Below are 27,868 nucleotides of genomic sequence, written 5' to 3'. Positions count from 1 at the left end.
GAGCCGCTCTTTCCGCTGGGCTCGATGGTGACGCGGTAGCCCATCCGGTAGCCAGGGAGCATTTCGCCGAGGAGCCGGCGCGCGGTAGGTGGTTCCTCGCGGCCGGAGGCGGGGCGGACCGGGCTGGGCGGGGGTTTCGCGCCCGGGCCGACCGGGTAGACGGCCGGGCTCGAGGGATGGGGCAGGTGCGGGAGAAGGGGGCAGCCTCCGGGGCTGGGCTTCGTGGCGGGTCCTGGGCCGAGAGGCCTGAGTACAGCTCGGGGACCCCAGGCTTCGGCGACCGCAGCAGCTGCTCCTCCCCCGGCGCCCCCAGCCTTGGAAAAGAGAAAACGGCGCCGGGAGACTGGCGGGATCGGGCAGCCCCCGTCCCCACCCTGTCGGGCGCCCTCGGCCAGCCCAGCCAGGAGGCCGGTCGTTCACCGCTTTGCACCCATTGCACTTGAAATACTGTTTGACTTTAAAAAGAAAAAAAATTGATTAAGGTGTTTGAGTAGTGCAGGTTGACAAGGACTAGTCAAGTATGACCGAACTGCCTGGAACTTATATTCCCAAGTTACAAGGAATCGAACTACAAATAACGGCACTGTACGGAGTAGTGTTTGTTCTGTGTTATATCCCACCCCTGGACTTGGTCCCCCTGGGCTCCGCGATTGATACAAGCCTATATTTATTTAAGCCCACTACTAATGAGGGGTGTCTTCCATGGTAGCTCAGACGGTAAAGAATCTGTCAGCTATGCAGGTGACCGGGGTTGGATCCCTGTGTCGGGAGGATCCCCTGGAGATCTCCAGTACTCTTGCCTGGAGAATTCCATGGACAGAGGAGCCTGGTGGGCTACAGTCCATGGGATCACAAAGAGTCAGACATGACTGAGCGACTGACACTAATGAGGGGGGAGCACTCATAGGTTTATTTTTCATTCCTTGCGAAAATTTAACTCGCGTTCAATTCTGTCTTGCCTTTGCTTCAACATCTGCTGTCTTAGCCTTCTCCATCTCTGAGGTGGATTTGCAAAATATGGAAAAAAAAAGACAAGAGAAACCGGCCTTCTAACTTCCTTAACTTTGGATTCCACTCCTTAGGGGGATTTTTTTCCCCCGGGGTTTCTACTGAGCAAATGCATCTGGCAAAGGTGACCCTGGGACATGATATTTTCTATGAACTGGCATCTTTAGCTAGTGTGTTCCTCTGCTTGCTAACCAGGAAGTTGGTGGTCTGCTATTACCCATGTTTCTTGATTCCTGAATTATGCTAGAATTCTCTAGAATATCTGCTGGAAGTAAATATTTGCTTAGCACGTCAAATCATTTTTAATTGAACAAATTTTTCTGTCTTGAACTTGCCTATGGTTAAGGTTCCTCCCCACCCCATGTCTCTGTTTGTTTTCCCCAGGGAGAAGTTACTCCTCCAATCAACAAAAAGACAGGAAAGTTCCTTGCTTATTCAGGCAGTGAGCATATAAAATGCTGTTCACCTCTTTGCTCAGTTGTAGGTTAACTGATCATACAGCTGTCAGATAGATTAAAATTGAATTCAATGTTTTTTCAGCTGGTCTGTTAACTTTTGTCAGAGTGATTCTTCTAATAGCTTGTTCCTGTGTTTGTTTACTAAAGCATTTTTATACAACTTCATATTAAATTTACAATGTTAAATAAAATAGTAACTTCTAAAACAGTTCCTGACTGAAAGAAGGTGTCCTGAGCTTTTGATAGAATTATTTGGTGTCTGTGGAAGAAGGGCATGTGTGTGTGTGTTTAAAATTAGTGTATATTTATTAAATTTGCAAATTATACCAGACTTGAATTTGACTTCACAGGAACTTGAATGCCTGTTCATTAATATGTTAATACCCTTTTGTTAATTGCTGCTCTTCTGCAGAATAGAGGTTATGTATTTTACAGCTGAGGAAGCAGAAGCATTTTGAGGATTTGATCATTTGGACTTAACCCATCAGACTTTAAAGCCCATGCACGTTTCTCTACCTAGCTACCTAGTGGATTGACTGTTAAGTTTAATATTCATCTTGGCATTTTCTTCAGTCCAGTAGGAAATTAAGACATTTATAACATAGTTACCTTTTTCATCTTCTTTATTTAGAAAGCTATTTGGAGGTTATGGATTATAAGCCTGAACCTGAACCCCTCAGTGAGAGCTCAGAACTTCTCTTCTCCTTTGGAGTGATAGCAGATATTCAGTATGCTGATTTGGAAGATGGCTATAATTTCCAGGGAAACAGACGGAGGTACTACAGACACAGTCTTCTTCACTTACAGGGTGCTATCGAACACTGGAATAAAGAAAGCAGCCGGCCCCGTTGTGTACTTCAGCTTGGAGACATCATTGACGGATACAATGCGCAGTACAAAGCATCAGAAAAGTCACTGGAGCGCGTCATGAACACATTCCAAATGCTAAAAGTCCCTGTTCATCACACGTGGGGAAACCACGAATTCTATAATTTCAGCAGAGACTATTTAACAAACTCCAAACTTAACACAAAGTTTCTGGAAGACCAGATTGCCCACCATCCTGAGACTGTGCCCTCGGAGGATTATTACGCGTATCATTTTGTGCCATTCCCTAAATTCCGCTTCATTTTACTCGATGCTTATGACATGAGTGTCTTGGGCGTGGATCAGTCTTCTCCAAAATACCAGCAGTGTCTGAAGATACTGAGGGAGCACAACCCAAATACGGAACTGAATAGTCCTCAAGGTGAATTATTCCTTTGAGCTGAGAATCTAATACATTGTCTTTAAATTCTTCAGCTACCTTTTATTCAGCAGGAAGATGGACGATTAAGGTAAAAGTATACTGTCCTGTTGTTCAGGGTCAGGATTTCTCACTCGCCTCAAGGCACATGGAGCGGTGGCAGTTGGTTCAAGATACATTTATGTAGCAGATATCTGAGGGCCTAATATTCTGGCCAGGCACTTTCACTAGGGCACCTCTTCAGAACTATAGGCAGTACTGACAGCCCCACTTTTTTGTGGACAGAGTGGAGGAAGCAAGAGAAGAAAGTGTGCAGGACAGATAATAAATGAAAGAGAAGTGATAAACGCCACCCAGAAAAGAGAGCATAATATTACAGAAAAGGACTAGAGGTACCATTGTAGTTAGTTGGCCAGAAATAGCCTCTCTAAGGAGAAAAGCATTTCAGCTGCAACCTGAGTGAGGAGTCATCATCCTCGGGAAGAGTGGGTGGAGCACAGCGTTCGAGACAAAAACAAAGGCAGAGATGCAAAGCAGAGTAAGACCTTGTTAGTAAAGAATGCACAGGGGTCTGGGGGTGAAAGTGACTTTATAGTGACTCAGTGGACATGAAAACAGTCTGTTTTGTATTCAGTGTAAACAGGGAGCAAAGGAAATAAGCAGAGGAGTATTGAGGTCAGGAGTAAGACACAGCGTGATTTACATTGCTGTAAATTCTTTTAGTTCCCTATTTTAAGTCAACTGCTGCCGAGTATTCCTGAAGAAAAAAGCTTGAGTCTCCCCCATGGTAGCTAAGTTTGGATGCCTGAGTGAGAGAAGCGTTGACATTTGATGGGTGTAAATGACTGGATTCGTTTCAGGACTTCGTGAGCCCCAGTTTGTCCAGTTTAATGGTGGATTTAGCCAAGAACAGCTGAGTTGGCTGAACGAAGTTCTTACATTCTCGGACAGAAACCAAGAAAAGGTGGTGATTGTGAGTAAGTATTTAAATGATTCTGTTACACTAGCATTTAGAGAATGGGCTTAGTTAAAGCATACTAATAATATTTAATATTGAGATGTCTCTTTTTTATAAAATAAAAGCTTAGTTTAAAACTCTGTTGAGAAATAATCTGAATATAAAATTAATGTTTAAGAATTGTAAAATAAAAAGGAGAAAAACATATATTAGACATTGTGATTTGGCCTTTTAGATTTCAAAGCAGAATTTCCCCAAATGGGATCAATTTGTGTAGCACTGTGTAAGTGAAGAATTCCAGTCAGGCCCCGGCCCACGTCTCAGCCTCAGGAGTCCTCCTGGTGGATACAGTGGTCTCTGCTGCCCACTGAAAGCAAAGCTGGAGTCCCAGGAGACCAGTGTGAGAGGATCATCTGGCAGGGCTGCAAGTAATCCTCCATGTGGCTGCAAGGAAAGAAGTGTGTTGTTTTCATTTAGAGTCATTTTTCACGGCATACTTCCATCAGAGATCATAGGAATCTGGAGATGCTTAAAGTACACTCAGATGTAGATGTTTGTGGGCACATATGCACACACGTGTACACACACACATGAACTGAATTTGGGTTGCGGTAAGTCTGGTGTACGTGGTGTGGGGGCTGAGATGAGTTCTCCTGTTGAAAACTGACGTGGCCTGAAGATTGGACCGAGGGGTGCGGGGATGGCACGCCCTCTGGCTCTTGTGTCTGTGACCCATGTGCTCTGGACAAGTGATCAGTGTACACACTGCAGTTTTCTTATGTTGTATCAAGTGAAACTATGAACATGAAGCCCTTTTGAAAGTGACAGGCTTTCAGATAGTTGGTAATATAAAATTATATCCAGGGAATTCCCTGGTGGTCCAGTGGTTAGGACTTAGCACTTCTCACTACTGAGGCCTGGGTTCTACTATCCCTGGTTGGGGAACTAAAATCCTGCAAGCCGCGTGGGCCAGCCAAAAAATAAATTAATCAGAAGTAAAAATCAGTTTTTACTTCTCTTTCACTGACATGATAAGATGGTGCACGAGATGGTGTTTTATTCTTAAATTTTACTCAGAATAAAGTGTTTCTAGAATATCAAATGTCATTCAAGGCTTGGAAAATTAAATAAAATTAAATAAGGTGCCCTCAAGGGTGACAGCCCTGCTGTGACACTGTTCGGATCTGTAATAAGTGATCTCCAGAATAAGATACTTCTTGTCTCTGATTCTTGGTTTTTGCTGCCAAAATGTACCTGTTAATTTTACCTGTACTGAATGTACAAAATGTACCTGTACTGAATGCTCTGATCTCTTTGAACCCAAAGAGATTGAACCACGTAGCTCACGGCGTGCAGCTCCTGAGACAAGCCCCCTTTGTCGTCTCCCCCTCTGTATTCCCGTTTCTTTGCCCTTCTCTCAGTGCACCTGTCTGCATTAGCTTCTGATGGGTTTCTTCCATTTTGCTGTCAGCTCAGAGGCCAGGTAAACAAACATGTAATAACTAAGTGCCTTGGGTTTTCTTTAGCAAAGTTTAAAATGGCTGATAGGCATTTTATTTTGTTCCTTCACTTTCATTTTGGCTACTCAATGGTATTTGGCCTACTCAAGTTTTGGCTATTCAGTTGGAAGGATGGAATTGCTATTAGCGGAGATATGAAACACGGCAGTAGGAGGGGTTTCAGGTGAAGAATTCAGGAGTTCAGGTTTGAAAATATATTTCAGGTGTCAGATGCCTCTTAGACATCAGGAGAGAGATTGAGTAAGCATTGTGGACATACTTGTCAGAAACTTGGAATCGAAGTTTGGGCTGGATATCTAAATGTGAAAGTTGAAAGAATAGAGCTGATGTTTAAAATCATAAATTACTAAGAGATCACTGTGCTATTAGGTGTAGATAATGTTGTGTATCCTGAGGACCAAGCATTCGGGCAGCCCAGATAGGACCCAGAGAAGTGAGATTGTAGTAAAGGAGGGTGAGTATCAGAAGCTGTCAAGGTTGGGAGAAGAGTAGGGGGATGGGGGTGTTCTGGAGCCAAGTATTTCAAGGAGAAGGGGACAACTGATTGTGTCAGACACCACTGGGACTTGATAGATGTGTCCAGCATAACATTGAGTCTAGAAAGTCACATGGCCTCCTTGGACTCTCAGCCCTTATCACAGCTTGAAGAGGGGTGGTGGTGATGGTTTGTGTGTGTGTCTGTGTATGTCTGTGTGCTAACCCTCTGTTACCGCCTCCCTTTTTTTTTTTTTTTAATAAACTAATAGTTTTTAAGCAGAATAAAAATATTCAGAATAAAATTTCAGAATAAAAACAAACAGTTAACAGAGAAAAAAGGAAAGTGATTTATTGGGAAGAAGTAAAGACCAATGAGCTATATATAGCACCCATACTTGGGTGTGAAACCGTACCTGCTATGTGATGTGGCCTCACACATGTCTTGGCATCAAGAATTTGAAGTTCTGCCTCTGTCTCATGGGGAAGCTAGTGTGACTGTTCCCTCCTCTAACTTAGTTTTCTCGTGTAAAATGGCTGTGACCATCACGACCTCCTGGAAGTGTTTAAAGTGGCACAAGTCAGTTCTTTGCAAAACATCGAGTATTTATATGAATGACATATAATCCATGGGCGCCTCCCTAGACTGTTTTGTTACTTAGGAGTAGCTCGTTCTATGTGTGTAACACTCATATACACATAGGAAAGTTGACAAGACTGGATTCCAGGATGGCATCTGCCTGGCCAGTGGCTGTCTTTGCTGACCGCCCTGCCCAGGTCCGTCTCCCCTGGTGTTTGTGCATCTTGAGACGCTGAGGCCGTAGATCTCTGACTTCTGCCTGTACAGCGGCTGCTTTCCCCTTGGGCATGAACCGTCTCCCCCCTTCTTCATGCTCTAGAGACGTGGCTGTAGAGTATCTAGTTTCTTGCGTATGTTGGTTCTCTGTGCTCTCAGTCCAGGATGAGTGGCAGTACACATTTTCTTTTTCCTGAGTACTCGTTGTTAGCCTGATTTTTGTGAAAGAGGTCTTTCTTGATTGGTTCGTAACTCTTCTTCTCTTAAACAGGCCATCTTCCCATTTACCCCGAGGCCTCTGACAGTGTGTGCCTGGCCTGGAATTACAGAGACGCCCTGGCAGTCATTTGGTCTCACAAGTGTGTGGTGTGCTTCTTCGCCGGGCACACGCACGATGGCGGCTACTCCAAGGACCCTTACGGTGTGCACCACGTCAACATAGAAGGGGTTATCGAGACAGCTCCGGACAGCCAGGCCTTTGGCACCGTTCACGTCTATCCGGACAAAATGATGTTGGAAGGGAGGGGCAGAGTTCCACACAGAATTATGAATTACAGGAAGGAATAAGCTTTCCTTCCATTTTTAGTCGGATTTTATTTGTTTACTTTTATAGGAAGAGACTGGCTTGGCTTTGTGGTTTTGTTTGCTCCCCATTCCCCAAGCCTCAGTCTCATTATTTAGGATTCTATTTGCATAGCAAATAGCCATAAATGGCTTCAATGTGTGTTAGCTCATAAGATACTCTGAAGTGTCACTTTTGGGTAATATATCCCATGCTGAAAATTGGAAAGAAGATGAATGAAAGTAGCGTGAGTAAACCAGGGAGGAGACTGAGGTGGAAGGTGGATATACTCCTCAAAACAGACACTATTTAGCCTTACCTGAGATGTTTTTAACTTTTTACAAGGAGAATGTATTCATTCACTGTGTTAGCCATGTAACTTAAAATTCACAATAAAAAAGTAAAGTAAGCCCAGGTAAACTTTTTCCGTTTACCCAGCTGTGTGAATGAGCTGTGGACACTTTTTGCTTATAGTACTCATCATATTTGTACTTTTATGGGTTTATGCTCCTGTTTTGTAAGCCAAAAAGATCACCAATTGCCTCACAGGTGAACGAATGGCACCTCCGTTCACACAGGTAGACGTGTGGTCTCCTTGCACACCTCCTGTGATTTCAGCCAAAGCAGGACTGTACCTGCCATCCTGCCTGTCTGGGCCCCCAGCCGGTGCTGGGTGAGACTGTAGTAGGTAAATGAATTTACCCCTGACTCCTTTCATAGACAAGTGGGGCGTGTTTAACTGAGTTGTCATATATTCTGAGGCTTATTTGCAAAAACCATTTACTCAGTGGCAGATGAGGACTGTTCAAGTGTAGAGAAAGTTTGATTCAGGGCCTAAGGAAGGGAACGACAAAAGCCAGGGCTAGTCAGCATAGTGTGCGTGCTGAGTACCAAGGTGCTGTAGAGTACAGCCTGTGCGTCTCCACTGGCTGCTGACAAATTTCCCCAAACTCGGCGCCATACACTGTGTGTGTGTGTGTGTTCTCTGACAGTTCCAGAGGTCGTAAGTCTGGAAACATCTTCACCGGGCTGAGAGCACCATGTTGTCAGGGCCAGGGGCTCTGGGGGATACTCTGTTTCCTGGCCATTTCCAAGAGCTGCGTGGCTTGCTGTCCTTGGCTCACGACCCCACCCTCTGCAGAGACAGCCTCACGGCCTTCTCCAGTCTCTCGCTGCTTTACTGTCACGTGCCTTTCTCCTCTTCTGTCTGTGTGGTCAGGTCACCCTTTGCCTCCCTCTTAGAGCAGTGATGGCATTGAGGGCTCACCCAGACAAGCCCCATCTCAAGATCCTTACTCACATCTGCAGAGTGCCCATTGTGATGTAAGGCGACATTCATGAGAATTGGGGTCCGGTTACGTTTGAGGCCCTTTATTCACTTTACAGACTTGGCTACAATGTGCCCTCTGCACAGTGTCAAGCATTGCTTGGAGGCTGGGTAGGTCCTTAGGGAATTTGAAAATAAGTCTGTTTCTTCATTTCTTGACTAATAGTTATATATACAAAAACCATGAATATGCACCATAAATGTACGCTAGAACATTGAAATCCTTTATATAAGGAGACAAACTATACCAGACTCATTTTCACTCTCCTGACATAGTTGGTGCTAATACTTTTTGAGTGAAATATTTCCTAAATCTCAGGAAACTTCACTACAGAGTTTGATGCCTGTGTATCATCAAACTATGGAGTTTGATGCCATCAACTAAAAGAGTTGCATCCAGATGCTTTAAAACAGCACTGACCAACAGAAACAACATGTAAGCCACCTTGGTAATTTGAAATATTTTAGCAGTCACATTTTAAAAAGCACACAGACACATAAAATTAATTTTCATAATATAATTTTATTTCAATACATCTAATGGTATTTCAACATGTAATCAATATAAAAATATTTTACATTATTTTTATACTAAGTTTAAAATGTAGTGTGTGTTTTATGCTTATAATCCATCCATTTGGACAATAACTTTTCATTGGAAAAATCTGGTCTGTATTTAGGTACAAAATTTACAGTTAAAGAAGTAGGTTCACATATTTCAGTTGTTGCAAACAAGCTTAAACCAAGTGTTCCAAATATATGTAATCAGTTTCCTCATAATCGATGTTTGTAAATTAAAACAAAAAATTAAAACTTCTTCAGTAAGTACATTTCAGGTGCTCGATACAGCATGTGGCTTGTGGTCACCAGATGGTGCAGCTCTGAAATGATCTCTCCAGAGCTACTTTTGACATTCGCTAAGGATGTGTGTATAGATTTTGGTCTTGCTTTTCAATTACATGGTAATTAATATTCCCTCTCTGCTGCTTTTTGGTCCCGAATTCCTTTATTCTAACTAACTTTCCTTTCTTTCCAAGACATAGTTGTTCACTTTGTTCACCCGAAGTCCTAATTTAATTCACGGCACCTCATTTAATTCATGGTACCAGTCCAGTCTAACGATGTTAGTTCGAGGGCACAGCCCTCCTAAACTCCTATCTATCTTTATCCAAACCCTGCTTCCCTCTGTTATCCTGTGCAGAGGACTTATGTTTGGAATGCTCTCATGTTATCTACTTTAATCTTCACAATTATATAAATAAGTAGGCAGGCTGGTATTTATAGATAAAGAATTATCCAAAAGGTAATTTCAGTTATCTTTGGAATTCTTTAATTCCAAAGAAAGTAGATTTATATATTTCTCCAAGTCACATGGATAGTGATGAAGCAGAGTTGGGATTCATCTTTCTTAACTTTCCTACTACACTATGATAAAACAGAATATCAGACCCTTCTCTTACTAGTCCCATCCAGTCCTGTGTTGTAAGCAGGCATACAAAGTTCTTAGGATTTAAAAAATAATTCATCTCTAGTAGTAACTCAACTGAAATAAATTCCTAGGAAGTCAGCTTGTTACAACCATGTTTATAAAAAATCAAGAACTCTCATTTTAGGAACAGGATTCTTCATTTAAATCACCGTCTTGCAGTGAGCTGGCCAGGAGGAGCGCATCTCCTTGTTTATATATATGTAGACCCAGGAGATAAACGGGAGAAGAGCGACTGTGGTAGCAATGGCCAGCTGAATTCTTCCACCACCTGGAGCCCTATAGACACACAAAAATGATTAGAAACAAAAATCCAATAAAAATTATGATTTGGTTTGGTAACAAACATGAAGACAATTTAATAAAACATCACTGCATTTTTGTACAGTCTTTTTAATTTTTTAAATTGAAATATAATCCTTACTTGTAGTTCTTTATATGTTCCTACTGCAAATCCTTTTTTTTTTTAATGTGTATTCTACATAGCTTTTCCCGCTCACTTAATAATGTGTTGTGAGGAACTGAGGTCATTGATTAAGCAGTGTTAAAATGGATCCTCACCTAATGATTTTAAGGTCCCGTTAAGGAAAACTTTTTCTCCTCAAGATTTTGAAGATACTAAATTATCTTTTCTAAAAGTTTCATCGTTTTGATTTTTACATTAGATCTATAATCGGCCTAGAATCGATTTTTATGAAAGTTGGAGGGGTTGTTTCTCTTTTTTCTGTATCGATATTCAATTGATCCATCACTGTTTATTGAAAAGATTATCCCAGAGTGCTACCATTGTCCTAAGTCAAGGGTCTATATGCACATGGAACTGTTTCTAGACTTTTGTTTCATTCACTTATCCTTTTGCCAGTATGGGTTTATTGTATACGGCCAAAGAATTATTTAGGTGTTCTTTATTTTAATATTGAGATCTGTAATTTCTCCCATAATGTTTTATAGTTTTTATAGTTTTGCTTGTAGGGATTTTGCATATCTCTGCTATATTTAGTCCTGGGGTGTTGATATATTGATAATGGTAACTTTTTATCATTTTCTGTTATTGCTGATTAAAAATAAGATTTTAGTAAATTGACATAGTATCCAGCAATCATGCCAAACTCACCTATTTGAAGAACATTTTAGATTTTTAAAAAATTTTCTACATGTGCAATTAATGTCATCTGTGAATAAGGAAATTTTAATTTTTCCCTTCCAATCCTTAGGCCATTTCTTTCTCTTTTTTTGCCTTATTGTACTGGCGAGGACAAGCGCCAGGATGGTGGTGAGAAGTGGCAGCTGGGGCCACTCCTCACTCCTGATCTCAGAGGAAGTATTCAGCGCCTCACCATGAAGGGTTATGCTTTGGTATAGCTACTCTTTATCAGGGAGCTCAGTGCTAAATAAGCTGCCTGCAATGCAGGAGACACGAGTTCAATCCCTGGGTCCAGAAGATCCCCTGGAGAAGGAAATGGCAACCCACTCCAGGATTTTTGCCTGGGAAGTTCCATGGACAGAGGAGCCTGGCAGACTACAGTCCACGGATTCACAAAGTGTCAGACACGACTTAGCGACTAAACAACAACCCTTTATCAGGGTAAGTCTGTTTTCTATGGGTTTTTTATTATAAGTGGCTATTGGATTTTATCAAATGTTCTTTTTGTATAGATATTTTTTTCTTTCATTCTATTAATCTGGTGAAAAACATTGGTTGTTTTTCAAATGTTAAACTAACTATTCCTAGAAAAAACCCAGCTTGGTGGTTGGGTCATGAATTGCAGGACTTGATTTGCTAATTTGTTTAGGGTTTTTCCATTCATGGTCATGAATGAGATTGCTGTATAATTTCTTTTTTTCTTTCCCTTTTTTGGGTGGTAGGAGTAACATTCTTGTCAAGTTTTGGTATCCAGATTATTCTGCCCTCAACAAATAAACTGGAAAGTATTCCTTCTATTTCTGTTCTCTGAAAGAGTTTGTTGAAGGTTGGCATTATTTCTTCTTTAAATATTAGGTAGAATTCTGCAGTTATGCCATTTAGAGTTTTCTTTTAGGAAAAGTTATCTACTCAATTTCTTTAACCGTTATAAGACCATTCTGAGTATTTCTATATCAGTTCCGACAAATTGTATTTCTCAGTGAATTTGTGCATTTCATCTACATTTTCATATTTATTGGGAAAAAGTTCTTAATAATATCTTATGATTTTTGCAGCATCTGTTACATGGGTAATAACTTTCTTTTTCTTTCCTATTATTGGTGTTTTGTGCCTTCCTTTCCTTGCTCTCACTCTTAATTATTTTTACCTTTTTAGTCTTGCCAGGGTTTATCAATATTATTAATCATTTCAGAGAATGAAATGTTGATTTTTTTTTTTTATTTCATTGGTTTCTGCTTTTGTGTTTATTTTCTCATTATTTCTTTGGGCTTATTTTACTGTTATTTTCCTTCTTTAACTGGAGAATTCTTAACTTCTTGGAAGTTTAGCTCATTGATGTTTCAGCCTTTTTTTTTCTTATACATGTATTTAAAGCTATAAATTCCCCCATAAGCATGCTTTTTAGCCCCCATCCCACAAATTTTATTGTGTTATGTTTTCTTTATCATTTAGTTCAAAATATTTTCTAATTTTCATTTTGATTTCTTCCAGATGTTCTTTAGAAGTATATTTCCTGATTTCCAAACATACAGTGGTTATATAATTATTATTTTTGTTAATGATTTCTAGCTTAATTGCACAGTGGTCAGAGAACATACTCCATATTACAGTTCTTTGAAATTTGTTGGGACTTATTTCATGCTCAACATGAAGTCTTTTTGTAAATATTCAATGTTTATTTGAAAAGAATGTGAACTCTGCTCTTCCTGGTGCTAGTGTTCTATATATGTCCATTAGGTCAAGTTTTTTATTGTGTAGCTAGTCTTCTATATCTTTATTGATTTTTTAAATCTTCTTGTTCTGTTAGTAACTGGAAAAAGCGTATTAAAGTCTCCAAAAATGATTGTTAATTTTTCAGTTTTTCTTTTTTGGCTTATCAGTATTTATTTTATATATTTTGAGGCTACATTAATTATATATGCTTTTTATTAATAAGTGGTGTTGAGATCACCAGAGAGCCAAAGGGGAAAAAGATAATATTGCATCCATTCTTTTTGCCATTATACTAGGATAAATTCTAAATAGGTCAAAGATTTAAATGTAAAAATGAAACCATACATGTATTAGGAGAAAACTTGGGTAAGTTACTTAAAACCTGAGAGGACGGAAAGTTTTCCTACCTGTGACTCCAGATCCAGAAGCAGTAAGGGAATGGATTGATCAATGTGGATACATTAAAGTATTTTTTCATGGCAGAGCATACTTTGCATGAGTAAAGTAAAAGGACAATAAAAGCAAAAACGAATGTTCATCTTATATCACTGCTGCTACTGCTAAGTCGCTTCAGTCGTGTCCGACTCTGTGCGACCCCATAGACGGCAGCCCACCAGGTTCCGCCGTCCCTGGGATTCTCCAGGCAAGAACACTGGAGTGGGTTGCCATTTGCTTCTCCAATGCATGAAAGTGAAAAGTGAAAGTGAAGTCGCTCAGTTGTGTCCGACTCTTTGTGACCCCATGGACTGCAGTTGTGACCCCATGGACTGCAGCCTACCAGGCTCCTCTGTCCATGGGATTTTCCAGGCAAGAGTACTGGAGTGGGGTGCCATTGCCTTCTCCACTCTTATATCACAGACAGGGTTAATAGCCCTAGTACATAAAGAGCTTCTAAAAGTAGAGAAGACCAACTGCCTTAGAAACTGGTTAAACCTACATCTCTCAGAGATGAACTAACATGTATAGAAAAAGAAATGCAAATGACTGTTAATTATACAAAAATATGCTCACCTTTGCTCCTGATAAGAGAAATGCAAGTGAAAGCTACTACCCGTTTCTCAACTATCCAATTAGTAAAACTTCAGAAATTTGACAATACACTCTGTTGGTACCGTTTTTAATATCAAGCGATTAGATACAGTCTGAACAGTAGAGGACTGGATGCATATACTGTGGACATATCAAAATAAGCAAAGCCAAAAAAAAAAAATAAGCAAAGTCTTTATATACCACAGAATGATCTCCAGGATGTGGTAAGGGTAAAACGAAGAATACAATTGTGTATAATGTGCTACCACTATATCTAAGACAAGCAGGAGTACCAATGAATGCATGTATTTGCTCCATTAAGAAAGCATGGATGGATAAACCACAAAGAAGAAAAAAGTTTTACCTATAGAGAAAGGGGGGAATTAGGGTTGGGGGATAGAGAAGTTAGAGCCCTTTGAATGTCCTCTGTTTTGTAAATCTATATGTGGAACCATATAGATATTTTCATAATTATAAAACAAAATATATTTTAAATAAAGTATCCCTAGAAATTTAAAATGAAATAAACTATGTATTCACTTGGTGAGATTAGCATACAAAGTAACTATTCCACATAATTTGAATGTGCATCCCTTAAAGAGATATTCCCTAACAACAACAACAACACAAAGTACCTATTTTCTGTAATTATATTATTATTCTGAGATTGTGTTTGTATTGTAGGATAAGTCAGATGAGTTATATTGAGGTCTCTGAGACTAGAGATTTTTGACATGATTAAAAGGAAATACAGACTTAAGATTGCTGATAAGTTTAAATGAAAATCTGTGTTCCTGAATTTGAATTCTAGGATCAACATGAACTCATAAGGGATTTTATCTTTAACTATATATATGTAAAAATATACATACATATAGCTACTTTATATATATTTTATATACTCATACATATGTATGCATATACATTTATGACGCACATACACATGTGTGTATACATACACATGTACATATATGTGAATTTCCTAGTTCTAACCACTAAAAAGAGTGAACTCAATCCAGTAGTAGTGAGCACCACTTATACCCACAATGTGACCTCTAAATACTATTAGCTACCAAAAGTAATGAAGGCTTTTGGGGGAAATGGTTGATTCCAGGTCTGGGGCATAAAATGTACACCTTAGCGTGGAACATTTTGTCATACCAGAAAGCAAGGAAGCAATCAAAATTTACAAAGACCAAAAAAACTAAAAGTTTACTAGGATCATGTTAAACAGAATTCTGGAGCCAGTGTGAATAAGTGCCACTGATCAAAGATGGAACAGTCTAAGCAACTGCCATGGACTGAAAAAACATCAAGTATGTTGAGATCCATGACTTTATAATGATACTGTTACATAAACAAAACTCACTGGTCACTTCTGGAAGATGCCCAGGCAAGAAAAACTCATTATTCTGAAAACTGGGCAATTAATAGAATCAACTCTTTTTCCTCATGATTTGTAGCTGAGTAGTCAAAGAATTGATAAGTAGAAGTTTTCCAGGTAATAGGCAAGAAATTATATAATTAGAGTATCAGCATTCTGCAACTCAAATGAATTTGTGGATTTAGGCAGTGGTCATGAAGATGTTATACTAATGTTACAGAGAAACAGCGAGGTGAGATGTACGTTATGATGGAAGTACATAACACCACCCATGAGGTGGTCTTGCCTGGTGGTGGTGGTGATGGTGGTGATGAGGATGACAAGAGGAGAAGGAGAAGAAGACAACAACAATGACCAGCCTGTGCCTAAGCCTGGGATCTTACCACCAGTTTTTAGGAAATATGGAGCACAGAGGAACAAGCATTTATCATATAGTTGTGGAAATGTAAACACTGGCTGGACAACTCAATACTGAATAATTACTGTTTTATTTTTGTATGTGTATTGGTAATAGAGTGGTTATTTTTTAAGTGCTTACCTTTTAGAGACACATACTGAAATATATAAAACATAAAACAATATGATGTTTGAGATTTATTTCAAAATAATCAGGATAGTGGTAGATGATACAAGATTGGATATATGAAAAATGTTGAAAATGGGTGATGAGTACATCTGATTCATTATGTTTGTCTCTCTACTTTTGAATATGTTTGGATATTTCAAAATAAACAAAAATTTTTTCATTACCAAAAAAAAAGTCCCCTACTCTAATGCTGATTTTAAAGTCTACTTTTTAAAATTAAAATGTTTATACAGGCTTTCATTTGGTTGGTATTCGTATACTGTGATTTTTTCATCTTTTGACTTTCAATCTTTCTGATTCTGTGTATTTAAGAGTTCTCTTTTGTAAGCAGTGTTTGGTTGGGTTTTTAATCTTTATCCATTTTGAAAATCTTTGAATCTTTATTGGAATATTTACATTTAATTTAATTTCTCATATATTTGAATGTAATTCTCTCTCTTAACATCTGCTTCCTGTTTCTCCATCTGTTCTCTGTGTTTTTCTCTTCTCCTTTCCTGCCTTCTGTACTCCTTTTCTCTTAGTGGTTACCTCTTAGATTATTTTTCTAAGTTTTTTTTTTAGATTATTTTTCTAATAATCTAAGGTTTTCTCTTAGATTATTACCATGTGAATCCTTGAGTTATCGAAGTCTGATATAAGTTAGTACTTTTACCCTTTTCAGATAATTCAAGGACCCCAGACTTCTTTAGCTCCATTTTTTCCCCTTCCAACTTACATGCTCAGTTGTCATGTATTTTCTTTTTCTATTACTGTTTTACAAAGTTAATATTCACATATATATACCTCCAGTTTTATATTTTATTTGCTACTCACTTTTCCTCAGTCTCCAAGCTTCCTTTTGAGATCACTTTCTCCCTAAAGGACACCCTCTTAGACTGGCAACTCCCTGTGATGACTCAGAAAACTGTGTATTGTGGTATTCACAAAAGTATGAGTGATCGTGAAACACTGAGCCATCTATTGTTAGCTTCCCTTACAAAAAGGGAAGATTTCTCTCAAAAGATTCCTGGTTACATCTGTGTCAGTATTCTCATTCACCTGCTTGAGCACATCTGATTTTAACTGATGGGTCGAAAACTTACTTTGAAGAGCTGTGGCACAAACCCAGCCATGCTGCGATGATCACGAGACCAAACAGCTCCCTACAAAACAGCAGAGATTTCATTTTTTTTTGAAGAGGCTGCAAGTGAGATGCATATCATTCCATTTTCTCCCTGACACTTGCTTCTGCTGATTGTCTGATGACTTCCTCCAAGATACAGAGCATCTACAATGACACTTGATTCTGCTGATTGTCTGATGACTTGCTCCAAGATACAAGCATCTACAAAATACTTTCAAGTCTGGCCATGACTCGTGAATTACTTTTGTCAGACCCTTTAAAACCCAATATGAAAATAAATTTCATCTTATGAGGCACATATGAACTTCATGATTGTTTCCCAATTTATAGATGAACAGAGAAACAACCAAAACAAAAACACAGATAAATCACTTACTTCATGTCATTGGGAAGAATACTACAGTCAAGAAGATAATCCCAGATTTGATCAGGCACTCTCTTCATATTGTTTTAGAGGGGTCAGTGTTAGGCAGGTTGAACTCAAATCAGTAATTCAAGTACACATCATAGGAGACCAGGTCATGTCTTAGAGGAGAGGAATGATTTGTCGAATGGGTCAGTCTAATGATTTGGGGGTGGGTATATGCTTCTAGAATTATTTGTTAAAAGGTCATATCTTCTACACAGAGTAGAACATAATTGTATTTGGCCAAGTACCACTTGGAAGCCCCTCTTTGATTTCACTAAATCTCATGGGCTTCAAGTAGGTGGGGGTTGATTCAAACCATCTGGTCTGCATTCCCATCCCCAACCCGATCTACTTTCCAAAGAGTAGGGCCTGTAAAAGCAGCACAAAACCAGTGGAACTTAGCCTACAGGACTCTTAGTCTTGGTGTTGGCAGATGTTAGCAGTGGGACAGAAAGGAAAGGAACGGGGCTCCTTGTGAGGCCAGGGAGTCAAGGGTGAGGGGAAGCAGCGGAAGAGGTGATAAAACAGCCACTGATGGTGACAGAGGGTGCAGAGGACGAGATGTACAAGGGCAAGGCTGGCAGACGTCCCCCTCTGAGGAGGCCGATCACACTTGTAAGTAAAGAGTTTGGCTTGTACCAGGACTGAACCCGAATGCTGACGGAGTTTCCTCCTCATTAGACTGGACTGAACATTACTCTATGGCATCACTGCTCATCACAAGGGGGGCCAAGGTCCAACTGCCTGATGATAACATAAGGTGATGTGTAGCATGTAAATCCTGGCTACAGCTCCATCACTGCCTCAGTTTCTTTAGCATGTAAAGGAGATAATATCTTCCCTGCCCCTCGGGGTATTGGGGGAGTTAAAGCACCACAGATAAGGTGTTGTGAAGACACACATTTCTCAGTTCTTCCCCACCCCCTCCGAAGAGCGAAACCCACCACTCACTCACCTGCCTTCCTCCTCATGCAAGAGGTTCTGTTTCTTATGAAGCAAGAGGTTGTATGCCAAGCTGATGGCCCACAGGCCACAAAGGAATATATGTATTGCAGACACACTCTTCCAAATAAAGTTACCTAAAAACAGATATCCTGGTGCTGTTAATCATGGAACCACGCCCCAGAGAAACAAGATTTCTTTGTATTGGCTTTTAATCTGCTTCAGGGAAAGCATACAGAAAAGGCTGGGGTTTTTTTTTTTTTTTTTTTTGGTTGGTGTTTTGATTTACCCTCAAATCAAAAGGTTAAAACAGGTGAAAACGATATTTATAAACTTAAGTGGACATTTATTATCTTAGTTGTCCATTATCTCCCATTCGGATGCTGACTGACCCATCTTTTCTCTGGGGACCCACCCTTCCCACACTCTCAGTCCCGGTGTCCCAGACAACTGGACACTAACAAGGTCAATGTATTCCATCCCTTTGGTGATAGTGATTTGTCTCAGGATGAACAGATAACCAATCAGGAGCACCAGCTCCATCCTGAGCTTTTGCGGAGCTATCAGGTAAGTGGATTCTAGATTCTGCTGGACCCAGCGTGGTGAAGCTGTGACCTTTGAGCGGCAGGGCCACCACGGGGAGCCCAGGGCTGAAGTGCAGCTGATGAGCAACTAAGACTGCAGAGAAGTTTGAGTTCTGAGTCACCACCATCAGCTGAAGCCAGCACCGCCCCCAGCCTTTTCAGTAAAGGATCCCAGTACATCTCACTTCAGTTTATAGGCCATTTGAGTTGAGTATTTTTTCCTTGCTTGCAACTAATGGAGCCCTAATGGATACACACCTTAAAGATGTAAGCAGAGTTCTAGGGGCCTGTACAAGAAGCCCGTATATCTGGGTGACGGGAGTTTTCCCCACCCAGGCGGGAATCATTTGTCTTTATTCTAAGGCCCTGAGGAATTTCCAGCCCCACTAGTAGAAGCTGATTTAAAGAAAGTGAAAAATAACCTGCAGGACTGATATTCCCCACTAATAAGAAAATGTTAGTAAACAATGTAAAAAAAATTTTTTTTCCTGCTAGAAGACACTTTTATAGAATGAAACTGTCCAACTTAGGTTTAGTGAATTTTTAGGGCTGTAAAAGGTGAAGCAGCTATGTTTTGCCCCTGACTGAGATTGGTGACCTATGGCCCATACAAGCCAGTTAATGTAAGTGAATATTTTATATGTATTCTCACCTGGGATGTATGTGTAAGGAGTCCAAGGAGCAGGTTATGAAACAAATACACGATAAAGCCTCTGTGTTACACAGTCATTCACTGACTCAACAAGTGTTGGGTACATGAGTTAGACATGATCCTGCTTTTAAGGGGCCTACAGTCTAGATGGAGGAAGCATATATAGAAGTATGCAGGAAATTACTGGAGTTACTGTGATGGATTCCCTGGTGACTCAGACGGTAAAGAATCTACCTGCAATGCAGATGACCCAGGTTCAATCCCTGGGTCGGGAAGATCCCCTGGAGAAGGAAATGGCAACCCACTCCAGTATTCTTGCCTAGAAAATCCCATGAATGGAGGAGCCTGGCAGGCTACATACCATGGGGTCACAAAGAGTTGGACACAGCTGAGCAACTTCATTTTCACTTTCACTGTGATGGTACACAGGGAGACTGGAAAGGGCAATATGTATTAATGAGAAATCCAGAGATTTCTATAATTGCAGACATTATAGACAGTTTCTATATAATAGTAGCGATGCAGATACATAGGTATCTGGTACAGAGCAGTTCATTCATTTTGAATGAATTCAAAATCAGAAAATGATGAACCAGAGTGGTACTGGGAGAAGGATTTGTATAGAGTAGATACATAATACACATTGATCCCCACTGAGTATGGAGACAAAGTTAGAGTTTGATTGTTGCTGATTTTCCATTAGCTTAGTGGCTTAAGAAATAAGCGCAGTGACTGAAGCCCTTCTCTCTTGGGCTACATGGCCTAACTGCTGTTCCACATTAGCATCAGAGATGCTGGGATCCAAGTGCATAAAGCCTGTCTTAGTATGGCACATCCACATCAAGTTTTCCTGAAGATGGAAGGGGATGATCTAGATTGGAATTCACCTCCTCTTAGGATCAGAAGGAAGAGGAAAGACATGGAGGGCTCCAGTTTTTTACTGGTAGTTGGGTAGACAGACTCTCATTATTAAAAGGAAATCTGATGTTTCATATCACCATTGAGAATTCAAGGTTCATACCTGTGACAAGAGGGTTAAGTCCAACAAGCAGGGTCAGAGTGGCAGGAATTGTATACACAACCTGTGAGCAGAAAGAGAGGAAATTACAGGGGTAAGAAGGATGCTCAATATAGGAGATGTTCAGAGACGTTTAGGGAGTAAAGAAAGATGATACCAGTGGTGGCCCCATGTGCCATGATTTACCTCCAGCTTTTAGTAACAACCAAGGAAGTGGTAACCTCTGCTTTTACGGCACTTACCATGTCAGGGTGTCATTTTATCTGACTTCTTCCTAGACTGTAGGCTCTTCCAGGAAAGACTTATTCATTTCCAAGCTCTAGCAGTAAGCAGAGCTCTGATCTCAAGACACAGTGACCTCGTAATCTCTCCCAAGCGACATCCATGCCTAAATGCCCTTCCCCTACTTTTCAAAAATTGCTCTATGAAAAGTAGGACCCAAGCAGCCATAATTAGCTATGTGGCCCTGCTGGGTCTAGACCCATGGACCATCCAGCCCCATGCTCCATCTCTGCAAGTGAGACCACAGAAAATTTACCAACAGTGTATGGATCACATGTGCCCAATAAGTTCAGGTTCTTCATTTCTGAAACTGGTAACTTGTTTTGGAGTTGCGAAGACTGGCCCTGAAGAGGCCTCATTCACAGCAAGTAGGCAGATTCTAGAAAAACCTATTGCTTGTGTGTCGTGGGCAGAGGACAAGCAGAGGTGGGAGGTTTATAAGAAGCATGGGGGCCTCCCCAGAAATGTAGCTGTGAGCCACATCAATCGTGATGCCTAGTTAGAAACCATTAGTTTATCTGGACGTTGTCAGGGCTCAACATTTTAAGTGATCTGCTGTCACTGTGAAAACACACCTGTCTTGACCCTGGGGAGAGATGGTATTTGTATTACAGACCATGTTCATCCCTCCCAAAGGGTCCCAAGTGATGACTAGAATATCAGCTGGTACCAACATTTGCAAGGACAACCATGCTGCTGAGGGTCAGACCAGACGTTCGAGTGCATATGAATTATCTAGAAGTCTGATTAAAATGCAGATCTGATTCCAGAGGTCTGTGGTAGGACCCAAGATTCTGCTTTTCTAATAAGCACCCAGGGGACACTGCTGCTATTGTTCCAAGGACCACACTTAGAGCAGTAAAGGGTTAGTTAGTTCCCACCAATAAAAAACTACATGACTTAGCAACTGAGGAAGAGACTGAGACAGACTGGCAGACAGAAATTAAACACATACACATCATACAGTATTTAACTGTGCTCTCCATAGGAAGTGTTTGGCAGAGATTTTTAAATGTGCATTTAAGTATAACAGATATCTGTGATTCATAGATTAAAGGGTCTAAGATCTTCTTATTTCAATGTATTGTAAACACATGAACAGGACAAATCTTTAAGTAATAGTTTCCCATGGTAGCTGTGCCATGCTAATCCTTATTTAAATGCTTATCTCTGTTTTGAATGAGATTAAGGATTCTTTTTACATGCAGAGACTGAAAGTAATTGTTTTTAGTACACAAGTAAAAACAATGCACAATATAAACACTCAGTAATGAACTCAGTAGAAGCCACATATAATGGTCTTTTATCTTTTTGTTGGTGGATTTTTTAAACTAAAGGGTATTGTAATATTTATTTACTCTATTTAGTTTAATTGAACATATAGCCACTGAGACCCATGACAGTCATTTCTAACAATGCTCTCCCCGTCTCCGTGCCACTATGAAAACTAAAAAAGCCAATTTGTTTTCTTAGCCTTTTTAACAGTGAGGTGCCATCATGTTCCAGCAATGAAATGTACAGAGAAGTCTTCTGGAGGCAAGGCTGATATGCAGAGCCCTTAACACTCAATATGCATGAGTACTGACCAAGCAGGATGAATCCTAGACCATAAACCTTATTAGTAGTAATATGTACTAACTGGATAGCAGCCTGTCTGGGGAGCTTCTTGGGAAACATTTGCTCCCTGATGAAAGGGAGAAGCAGCACAGGAGAAAAACTGGTTTTGCCTCCTGCCTTGTTTCTTCCTACTTGTGATGCTTTTGTCTAGGGACAAGATGTCTGGAGCTGCAGCAGCATTCTGTAAACATGAAAGGATATATCACCTATCCATTGAGGATTGGCAGAGAAAAAAGAAAGCAAGCCCAGGTCCTTGATGACACTGTTGACCATTAAGCAGCTGCCTCTAGACTCCTCATGAGATGGTCTGTATGTTTATAATCTGATGCTAGTCAGATATTCTGTTATTTGCTCCTGTATGCATCCTGATACAAGTATACTCCATGAACAATTTGTGGTAGGTAACATGGGCATCAGTCAGGTACAGTACAAGCCCCTAGGACCCAGTAAACTAGTATCAGTTCATCCGTGTGTTCATTTTTCCACTCTAAGAGTCAATCTGGGAAGGACTACCATAGGAAAGCTCTATCCTAGGTTGCCAAGCAAGAAGAGGCAACTGGCCCCTGACCCCTGGAAGCTGGCATATACAGAGCCAAATCTAAGGCAAAGCAGAATGAGTTAGTGCTACAGTGAAGGTTCAAAGGAAGGATGCCTGGAACTTATGGGAAAGAGGTGGAGAGATTTGGTGGTGAGATAACATTTCAGATAGACCTGGACACTTAAATAGAGTCTGACACAGGAATTCTCAGGGCAAGGCACAGAAGTACTATAGGTGGACTAGTCTTCCCAGACCAAGTTGGGAAGGTAGGTTAGGGCCATATTGTGGAGGGCCAACTTAAGACATCTTGGGAAATGACGAAAGTTTCTGTCAGGAAGCAATATGTGGGAAGAATTACAGGAATGTAAGAGATTAGAGGCAGCTCAAAGAATTAGAAAGGACCCATAAGGGTCCACATGGGAGGTAATGGGGGGCTAAACTGGAGGTGAGTGAGGATGTCTGTGGGGGTCTGGTGTTGATGCTCAAATTCCATCATCCAAGCATGATGTAAAGGGTAAAATGTACAGATACTGTACAGATAAGCAATTAGACCTATACTGCTTTTTGGTGGATTGCTTTGTTCTTCATTTTGTTTTTTGAGGGGCTCTCAAAGACAGTAGTAAGAAAACAGAGATATTAGAGATGGCTGAGGTTTTGAGCAAGGATGACTCAGAATGACTCTGCTGATAACAGAAATGGTGAGTCAGGAGGAAGAATGGGTTTTAGAAGGAAAGATGCTGAAAAGGACCTTGTACATATTTGAGGAGCCAGTGTGATGTACTGGAGGACGGATCTAGGAGTCTTTTTGGAAATTCACCATTAAGCCGGATAGTTGGGACTGCAGGAGAAATAACACTTGGAACTAAGGACATGGACCAGAGTGCTGAGGAAGAGGCCATTTGATTTGATGCAGGGGCATGAGAATCTGGATAAGAATATCAGAATGTGGTTATATTTATATGTGATATTATAATGTACTGTCATTCCAAATGCTTTCACTTGTTGCTACTTGTATAAAGTCAACATTATTCCAAAGCTTAAGATCATTTCATCAGTGATATTGTATAGTCTTAGTTGCCTCTATTAAAAGAAACAAAATCCAGATATTTCAGAAAATGTGTGGAACAAATCCCCCCCTCGTCTAAATGGTTTAGTCAGAGCATCAGTTCAGTGTATACTGTAGGTTTTATGGGCTTTAATTACTTTTTGTGGCTATAACTCACTGAATTAGCAGAACCACAAACCTTAAGCCTGCCATTTTCTGGTCAAACGTTTGTTGAAGTTTCTGGGTAGAAATTCATGAGGATTGGTTCACACGACCTTGAGAGGTCTACTCTGTCTTCAGAAAAGTGTTCTCAGCTGGCCTGTTTTATTCAAAGGGAATACAGCTGAAAGGCCCCTGTATCTCTGGAAAATTCTGAATTCTCATTGATCCTTCTCCTCCTAATGTTTTCACATTTCCCTGGTGGTTCAGATGTAAAGAATCTGCCTATAATGCAGGAGACCCAGGTTCGATCCCTGGGTCAGGAAGATCCCCCGAAGAAGGCACTGGCTACCCACTCCAGTCTGATGACCTACAGTCTATAGGGTGGCAAAGAGTCAGATATGCTTGAGTAACAAACACTTTCACTTTTCCTCCTAATATTTTAGGAAAAGATGCTTACTAAGGATTTGATTTCTAAACTTTTACCTACACGAAGCAGGGAGGAAGGCAAACAGACACACTGCATGTTTCGTGCAGTTCCCTGATTCTTTTAGGTATGGGAGAGCAGTCCATACTCACCATCCACAGTTCTGCATCCGGATCGTTCACCTGGAACGCCAGAACAGCAGCATTAGCCCCAGGCTCTCACAGTTCTGTTCCAGTATTTGGTCTGCTCTTCATTCATGTCAGCCATTTGCTAAGCCCAGCAGGAGGATACATAGGACTAAGACAGTCTAGCTGATGGGGTGTGTGGGGGGTGTGTGTGTGTGTAGGGGGTGTTTCTGGCTGGCCCCAGCACCTGGTTTGAACACACAGCCACACTTATTTGTAAAGAAGTGCACAGAGGCTCTGCGAAGTGTGGGCCAAGCCCAGAATGGGTGTTTAAACGGCCCTCCAGTCTCAAGAAATGAGGAAAGCTATGGCGAGGGGGCCCCAGATCTTACTTGAAAGGATAATTGGCTGTTAGGGTTTTTGTTCTGCTTGCTCTCCGAGCTGTGCACAGCCTTGCCCCCGGGCTGCCTTTTTATAAAGGTCCCCCGCAAAGAGACACGCGCCAAACCAGCTCCTTCCAACCAGTGAGCAAACAGGGTCATGTGACCGCATCTGTGTCTCAGCCCAGACCGGGTGGGGGCTCCCCAAGCATCAACCCTAACTCCCGCCCTCCCCGTACCGGGCCGGCTTCTGCGACCCAGCCGGTCGGTCGGTCGGTCGGTCTACACCGCAACCGGCCTGGAGTCGGAGCCCGGGGCTCCCCTCCCGCCGACCCCGCCCGGCCCGGGGCGCTGACCTGCACAAAGGCCGCCAGCGCGAAGAAGGCGCCCATGAGCCAGTTGCAGGCGCGCCACAGGCCCCGCGGCCCGCGCCCCGCCGCCGGTGCCATGGTCGGGCGGACGGGCCGGGACAGGCCGGGACAGGCCGGGCCGGGCGGGGCGGGGCGCGGGTCCGCAGGGCGGTGCGGCCCACCTCCGGCCCCTCCTCCCGCCCCGCCCGCTCGCTTGCTTGCTCGCTCGCTGGCCCGCCGGAAGGTGCGGGGCCACGGGCCGGCGCGCGCCAGCGCGTGGGGGACGCCGAGCGGGTTTCCCTGTGGGCCCCCATTCGTTCCTCCCCAAACGTGGGGAGGCGCGGGGGTCTGCCCGTTTCACAGACGCGGAGAGTGAGTCCCAGGGCGCCCGCGTGGCCGTCCCAGCATCTCACAGCTGGTCCGTGGGGGCAGGAACTTGCCCTTGAACCCAGAGAGGTGCAACTCCCAACACCAGTTTTCACTAAGGCTGTCTTCCTCATATTTAAAAAAAAAAATTAGAGGAAATTAGAAGTGAGGGAGAGAGGAGCGAAGGAATGAGAAAAGAAAAAGGTGTGTGTGTGTATGCGTGTGAGTGCGCGCCTTCTGGTTAGTGTTTATGCATTTCTTTTCAAAGCTCGGAAACTTTCAAAGCGCTGTAAGCATTATGGTAATTTCTTAGAGTGACGACAGTGATATTAGCATCTCATACAGCTCACAGCTTTTCTGAAGACAGCCTCGTTTATCTTCATGGGCTTTTATTATCGGAGGTATTTACATATTATACATATTTACAATTCTTTCCCACCACGAAAACCAACAAGATCTCCACACGTTTTGCTCATGAATTTCTTATGAACTAAAGACACTTGAAATATTCACTGTTCTCCCCTCGCTTGTTTTACGGGCCTTTTTCTGTTTTTTTTTTTTTTTTCCCCTGATTAGTTCTTCGTGGGGCTCATTTACACATCCATAGGCCTCATCATTTTTGCCGTTCTGAAAAGTCTTAATCCCTTCAAATCATCAGCGTGTACTCCTGTGCTCCTCTCCTTTTTGCTAAATCTCCTAAAACTCTTTTAGGGTTTTTTCTTTCTTTCTTTCTCTGTTTCAAAGAATGCTTATTTCAGGAACATGGGCTGCCTGGTCCCCTTGGTGTAGGGACCACAAAGGGGACTTACTGTGCGCACTCCAGGACGGTTCGAAGACTGGATCTTTATGAAGAAAATTACCGTCAAATGAGGTCACATGGGTGAACCCTTATCCAGTATGACCAGTATCCAGGAAGAGATATATACACAGACATATACTGAGTACATAGCGATAAGACAGCCGTCTGCAGATCAAGGAGAGAGGCCTCTGGAGAAAACAAGCCTGCTGACACCCTGATCTTGCCCTCCCAGCCTCCAGAATTATAGTCAGATAATAGATGTTTGTTACTTCACCTCCCTAGTGGTACTTTGTTGTAGTGGTTTTGCAAAGAAATACAGGAAGTGATCACAGTACCTGCTCTGCCAGCCAAACAGAGGTATGGGAGGCAAGAAAGAGTGGTGGGCAAATGCCTTATAAACCGTCGCGTGCTGTACCACCACCCAGAGTTTTCTATTCTCAGTGTTGACCAAGACATTCATGGCCATTGTGTGGACATCCGTTGTTTTTGCTGGTGCAGGGTTCATCCCCCTGCTTCTAGGGTCAGCATCCCAGTTATTGGGGAGGGACCCTGTCTCCCAACCTCAGGGCACATGTACTAGGAGGGCTGACATGAGACAAGCAGGTGACCCTTGTCTGCTGGCTGGCACAGCCCATCCTCCTGACCATAGTCACTGGGTCTGAGGTGGTGTGTGATTCAGATTGCCCAGATGCAGTCCTAGGACCTGTATTGGAGGGAGGATTGCCAGATAGCATACAGGGTGTTTAATTGCATTTGAATTTCAGATCAACAAGGAATAGTTTTTTATTGTAAGTGTGTCCCAAATATTTGCTAAATCCAGTAACCCTAGCTGGAACATTAAAGAGAAGTGTGTTGAGCTGGTACTGTATAAGATAGAGTTGCTGGGAGAAAGCTTTTCTGAAGTTGAGTCCAGGTGGGGGAAGCAGAGCTCAGAGATAAGGTAACATCAAGTGAGGCTCTGGGTCTAGTTCCACTGGGAACATCTCGCCACCCTTCAGCTTCATGAGTCAACACAGTCCCTCCTTCCATATAAGCCTGTGTGGGTGGGTTTTTTTTTACCACTCACAACACAGAATGATGACTTTAAAATCACAATTTGACAGTTACGCCAATGCTTGAAATCCTCTAAATCTTCCTGCTGTATGTTTGTCCAGCTTTTGCAAACACAGGGAAGGGAAAGCTTAGCCTGAGAAATCATGAGAAATAAGTTTAAGTGACTCCAGTTTCCCAGAGAGCTCTGCTTGAGAATTCACTCCATTTTTTCCCTTCTCATCTGTGGTGTTACCCGCCGTAGGGAGGATGAAGTTTGGAAGAGAGCAGCAGCCTGTCAGTGCTGGCTTCCCTCTGCAGAAAGGCTGGCA

At 41.8% G+C, this 27,868-nt stretch overlaps 2 protein-coding genes across 3 annotated transcripts; one reads left to right on the top strand and one right to left on the bottom strand.

The window, feature by feature from the left end:
- Positions 1–11: 11 nt before the first annotated feature.
- Positions 12–8,689, top strand: ADPRM (ADP-ribose/CDP-alcohol diphosphatase, manganese dependent). Of its 2 annotated transcripts, none has more exons than XM_065909586.1 (4): positions 12–84; positions 2,098–2,715; positions 3,573–3,689; positions 6,732–8,689. In XM_065909586.1, the coding sequence occupies exons 2-4, from the start codon at positions 2,115–2,117 to the stop codon at positions 7,025–7,027; spliced, it is 1,014 nt and encodes a 337-aa protein (XP_065765658.1). In that variant the 5' UTR covers positions 12–84; positions 2,098–2,114; the 3' UTR covers positions 7,028–8,689. The 2 variants fall into 2 exon arrangements, with proteins under 2 accessions (XP_065765658.1, XP_065765659.1); XM_065909587.1 differs by lacking the exon at positions 12–84 and adding an exon at positions 484–585.
- A 240-nt stretch (positions 8,690–8,929) lies between these two features.
- TMEM220 (transmembrane protein 220) lies at positions 8,930–25,474 on the bottom strand. Its single transcript, XM_065909588.1, has 6 exons — positions 25,349–25,474; positions 24,640–24,669; positions 20,423–20,483; positions 18,179–18,302; positions 16,774–16,833; positions 8,930–10,114 (listed from the first exon to the last, which is right to left on the bottom strand). The coding sequence occupies exons 1-6, from the start codon at positions 25,439–25,441 to the stop codon at positions 9,979–9,981; spliced, it is 504 nt and encodes a 167-aa protein (XP_065765660.1). The 5' UTR covers positions 25,442–25,474; the 3' UTR covers positions 8,930–9,978.
- Between the last annotated feature and the right edge of the window lie 2,394 nt (positions 25,475–27,868).

Source organism: Muntiacus reevesi, chromosome 18, assembly GCF_963930625.1.
Source record: "Muntiacus reevesi chromosome 18, mMunRee1.1, whole genome shotgun sequence".
NCBI lineage: Eukaryota > Metazoa > Chordata > Mammalia > Artiodactyla > Cervidae > Muntiacus > Muntiacus reevesi.
Note: the sequence above shows the minus strand (reverse complement) of the source record. Positions and strands in the feature narration are given on the sequence as shown.